The sequence below is a fragment of the Brassica oleracea genome, chromosome C2, assembly GCF_000695525.1.
Source record: "Brassica oleracea var. oleracea cultivar TO1000 chromosome C2, BOL, whole genome shotgun sequence".
NCBI lineage: Eukaryota > Viridiplantae > Streptophyta > Magnoliopsida > Brassicales > Brassicaceae > Brassica > Brassica oleracea.
In genome coordinates, this window is record NC_027749.1 from 46121803 (window position 1) to 46126650 (window position 4848).

The 4848-nt window shown below is 34.2% G+C and overlaps 1 protein-coding gene across 2 annotated transcripts; it reads right to left on the minus strand.

Annotated features, from left to right (window-relative positions):
- Window positions 1-1744: 1744 nt before the first annotated feature.
- On the minus strand, window positions 1745-3072 carry LOC106326481 (protein yippee-like At3g55890). 2 transcript variants are annotated; one of them, XM_013764452.1, is made up of 6 exons: window positions 2908-3072; window positions 2439-2554; window positions 2325-2356; window positions 2135-2222; window positions 1998-2029; window positions 1745-1908 (listed from the first exon to the last, which is right to left on the minus strand). In XM_013764452.1, exons 2-6 carry the CDS (start codon window positions 2541-2543, stop codon window positions 1866-1868), a joined length of 300 nt encoding a protein of 99 aa, XP_013619906.1. In that variant the 5' UTR covers window positions 2544-2554; window positions 2908-3072; the 3' UTR covers window positions 1745-1865. The 2 variants fall into 2 exon arrangements, with proteins under 2 accessions (XP_013619906.1, XP_013619905.1); XM_013764451.1 differs by having other exon boundaries at window positions 1788-1908; window positions 1998-2222.
- Between the last annotated feature and the right edge of the window lie 1776 nt (window positions 3073-4848).

A 4848-nucleotide genomic window follows, 5' to 3' on the forward strand; every position in this document is an offset into this window, starting at 1 on the left:
CATTCTGTTTCTTCAACTAATTTTAAAAATAAAATTTTGACATTACAACTTTATATTTTATTTTTTACCAATACTTAGAATTTTACAAAGGTTCAATTTTCAACCTAAAGCAACAAGAAAAATGCAGGATTCCTTTCTTTCTTGTGATGATATCTGTAGAGGTGTTTTGTGATGATTTTATTCCTCCTAAACCGCTTGCAAGCGTTTGAAAACAAAATCAGGAGACTCACATAAATGAATGAGTTTATAACACAAATAGGCAGTTTGTGTGTTTTTATTACACAGAAGAGCAGTTTATGCTACTAGCACACTTTTTGGTGGTTGATTACTCCTATGTTCTCTCAAAAGCGAAACCAGACGTGGATATTTTGGTAATAGACCAAATTGTTCTGGTTAGTTTAGTTTATGGGCTTGAATTTCAAAAATACCAGACTCTGATTGGTGGACCCAATAAAAAGTGGAGTTTATAACACAAATAGGCAGTTTATGTGTTTTTATTACACAGAAGAGCAGTTTATGCTACTAGCACACCTTTTGGTGGTTGATTACTCCTATGTCCTCTCAAAAGCGAAACCAAACGTGGATATTTTGGTAATAGACCAAATTGTTCTGGTTAGTTTAGTTTATGGGCTTGAATTTCAAAAATACCAGACTCTGATTGGTGGACCCAATAAAAGACCGTTGATGTTAGATTAATAGAAAAAGATCCAACGGTTGGGTGTAGTGGTAGATAAATGCCATGTCATACTTTATCTGTTGAATGTAAGCTGTTAGATCGTGAAATATATCAATGGTTGTGGTAACATGAGCCCCGCCTTAAGTAAAGTCTTTTGTTTGTTTAGTTAATAAATAGTCAATTGCAAATAAACTAAATTAGTTAGCACAAATGAGTCTCGTTAGAAAAAAGTATGTCAAGAGTATAAAATGACTTATAGTGTAATAAGAAACTTAAAAAGTGACCTTTAACGTAAATGTTTCTAAATGAATTACCGAGGAATATAAAGCACATGGGTGGGAGACTTGCTGTTGGCGGTTTTGGTGGTTAGAACTTTGGAAGCGTGTGGCTCTTCTTCTGCACCTTTCTTCTTTTAGTATTTTATGGGCCATCTCTACTTTTTTTTCTCTCCCCTTCTTTAACAAGACATATTATAATTTTATTTTAGGTGTCAAATATCTCTCAAGAAACACACATAGTTTTCACTTAACAAAAAAAAAAAAAGTTGTTTTGAACATTTAAAATAGTCAAGTTGATCTTGTACATGTGTGAAACAATAGTATAAGTTGTTGACATTTTTCGTCACATGTTAAATTACAATAAAACATAGGCCGTACACTAGAATTCAAAACCAAAAAGCCCCCATGGTGTATGATTGTCAGATTGTTGTGGCATGAGTGTATTTGTTGTGTCCATGTTCATGTATGAAACTGGTATGCTATATATAGTTAATACACTTTCAAATTGTTGAAAATCTTACAAGAAACACTAAATATTGGTAACAATAACTAATAACTAGACACCTTTATATATTCAGTCTCATTGTCCTCCTTTGCTATCAATGAACCTGACGATCTCAGAAGAAGAAGAAAAACAGAATGTGCCAAGACAAAATAATCACACAAAACAGAGTCAAATAGATGACTCAGTTCACATGTGATTAGTGATAGCTAATTTCACTGTACACATAAAAGAAGTGTAAAAATAAGAACTTTTTTTTTTTTAGCAACAAAATAAGAACTTTCAAATGTCATCAAAATCCCATAAGGAAGAATATGTGATTTATTCTTGAGACTATTCACACACCATACAAAGTAATATGAAATTCAAAAACATATACTTTCTACATTTTCTTAGCACATACCAACTCCTAAACCTCATCATCGCTTCCTTCCGGTCCATGGAGTTCGCTCCTACATATTGTTTGTTTGTTGTTGTATTAATTAATGAAACCCTTTCTATATATATAGAGGATATAACAGGGTAAAAATATTCACATTACCTCAAAACCCTGAAACTATTTGGATCACTTACCTGTGAGAAAGAAACCACGTACAAAATCAATGAACACACATATAAAGTTGAAGAATTGAGTTTGCTTTGGTGGAATCTGAGTCTTGGGGGGGTCTCTTTTCTTACGCCATAAATGCCGATGTCGTTGGAACAACCGACACAAAAGATATCATGGAAGTCACCAGTTGCTTCAGCCAGAATTATTGTATTGTAGCTGCCACCAAAATTAAGGATATATATATATATATATATATATAATATTGGATAAAAATCCTCAAGCAACATGAAACAAGTGAGAAGCGCATATAACACTTACAGTCTACTGAACACATATACGAGGCAACCATCCTGAAAAGAAAACACATGAGAGGCATGTCAAGATGCAGTGTCAAGATAAAGATGAGATGTAAGTACTGTGAGAAAACCAAACCTCGGTCTCCTTAGAGATGATATCACTGGGGACTCCGAGATGTGTGTCGCACCATTTGCATGTATACACTGCTCCCTCGAGTTCGATCCCGAACGCTCTTCCCATTTTCCACCAACCTGGAGAGACTACCACAAGATCGTTATTGAGTCTAGAGATGGTTAAAACGAAGTGAATATCGAAATTCGAAAACTAGACAAAAGAACAATCATCAAGAAAATCGAAAACGGTACCAAGAATCATTTCGTGATCTCCAAGAAAAGAGATAAAAGCTACGAATGTCGAAGACGATGATTCTACGATGCAAAGCAAAACCCTAGACTACGAGTGAATATTTCGCGGAAGAAGAATCCATGGATTCTCAGTGACGATGCGATTCTTCTCGACGAGCTTAACAGGAAAAATGCTTAATGTTGCAACGATTAATCGCACAAGAGTGAGAGATTAAGGGAGAGAGAGAGAGAGAACTGACCGTGGCCGGAGATGGTGACGTAACGACGGTGACACGGCGGGAGATGAGAAAGTCAGAGAGAGAGTCTTGGAACCTTTTGCTTTGGAGTCGTGAGAGTCTGAGAGAGGGAGGGAGGGAGGGAGAGGCCTTTTATATTGCGTTTTAAGCAGATATATCTTAATTCGGTTTATGCCCGGAATAATTTGCTTGAGAGCAATTGGATCCACATTGAAAGGGTCTTATCATTAACTTTATAAAGTATTAAGGTTTTTCGTAAATTGTTAAAAGTAGTGAAGACCAGTCAACATTTGGGCCTTTAGGTGGGCTTTGGAACTAGTGTATTCAATTGGGTTGTACAACTTAATTCTCTATCACTCACGCATCTTTCAAAGTGAGATCAAATTTAAAAGCCAATTACTGTTTATAAATGATTTCATTTTACTTTCTAATTTTTCTTGGTTTTTTAGTCAAAGGTGAAGAAGATAAATTCACCATTATATGAAAAAATAGACATAGCAGATTTTTTTAACTATTTTCAATTTGTATTTAGATAGAAAAATAATCAACCATATATTTACAATCTACTTTTTTGTTGTTTGAATTTTTAGTAAAAGAGAAGAAGATAGATTCACCATTAGATGGAAAATAAACATAGTTTATTTATACGGTATTACCAAATCCAAGCTAGTTTCTCTATTTTGATTTGGTTTTATCAGATTGAACACCACTATATTTCGGTGACTATATATTTTGTTGATCAATAAGAAAGAATAGTTAATCAACCTAATAGTAAGAGTTGGCTTGATGCAAGACATTAACTTATCGGATTTTGATTGGATTTTCATCTCAATAATTGAGTTGATGATGTTTAACATATGAAACCGGCCGATGATCTATTTCCTCACGAAAATTAACATATAGCATCAGATCTCCACCGAACTATGATCTTGTGCCAAATTTTCATGATTTAAAAATTATAAACTTATATCTCCACGAATTAACAATTTTAAAATTATTTCTACCCGAACCGATAATTCAAAATTTAATTACCCGCAAACCATATTTTAATGATTTATTATTAATCATATAATTTTAAACCAACTAAACCAAACCAAGATTCATTAAAAACAATTTTAATCAAAAAATATTTTTTATTAAAAAACCAATTTTCCAAGGAACCAAATTCAAAATTAACGCTTTACACCATCTTAGCTTCAAATTGTCCTTGAAGTCATTGCAGAATTCAGAAAGATAAATCAGTAAAAATAAACAATTTTAATCAGTAAAAAAATTACAGAATTTAAAATTTATCATTCTCCATTGCCGAAATGATGGATAATAATCTAAGCGAAGCATGTGATCTAAAAGGGGCTCTTGAAATGTATTTGCTTTACTTGATGTCCAGCTGAAAGAGTGAATCCAAATCTTGACTCAATCGCCGAGTAAGTAGTTAGTTTTATCTAAAAATGGCTCTTGAAATGTCTGCTTTACACATGTCTCGCTTGTTTTATAGAGTTTATTCGTGAAACAACCAAAAAATAAAGAAAAATTAGATTTGCAGCACGAGGCACTACAAAAAAACAACAAGGATATTGAGGGAAAAAATCGCCGGAATTTCGTCGGAATAACGTTATTCTGACGACATACCGATGAAACAAGTCCTCGGAAATAATTCCTCGGAATTTCACATTTCCTCGGAAATCCCTCGGAATTTTCCGACGGAATTTCGAGGAAACAAATTTCCGAGGATCACTAGTTTGTCGGAAATCTCCTCGAAATATACCGAGGGAGAACTTCGTCGGGATATTTCCTCGGAAGTTCATCGATCGATGCGTTTTTGTACATATATCCATCGATCGATCCGTTTATAAAAAAACGTTCGGAATATACCGAGGGACATCTTCCTTGGAATATACCGAGGGACACCTTTCCTCGGAATATACCGAGGGACATGTTCCTCGG

Bases quoted from the DNA above. Each gene is read 5' to 3' on its own strand.
- LOC106326481 (XM_013764451.1), bottom strand. From the start codon at position 2,543: ATGGGAAGAGCGTTCGGGATCGAACTCGAGGGAGCAGTGTATACATGC. The intron at 2,357-2,438 runs GTTTGGTTTTCT...TTTTCTTTTCAG, and splicing joins TCATCTCTAAGGAGACCGAG to GATGGTTGCCTCGTATATGT. The intron at 1,909-1,997 runs GTAATGTGAATA...AACAATATGTAG, and splicing joins AATAGTTTCAGGGTTTTGAG to GAGCGAACTCCATGGACCGG.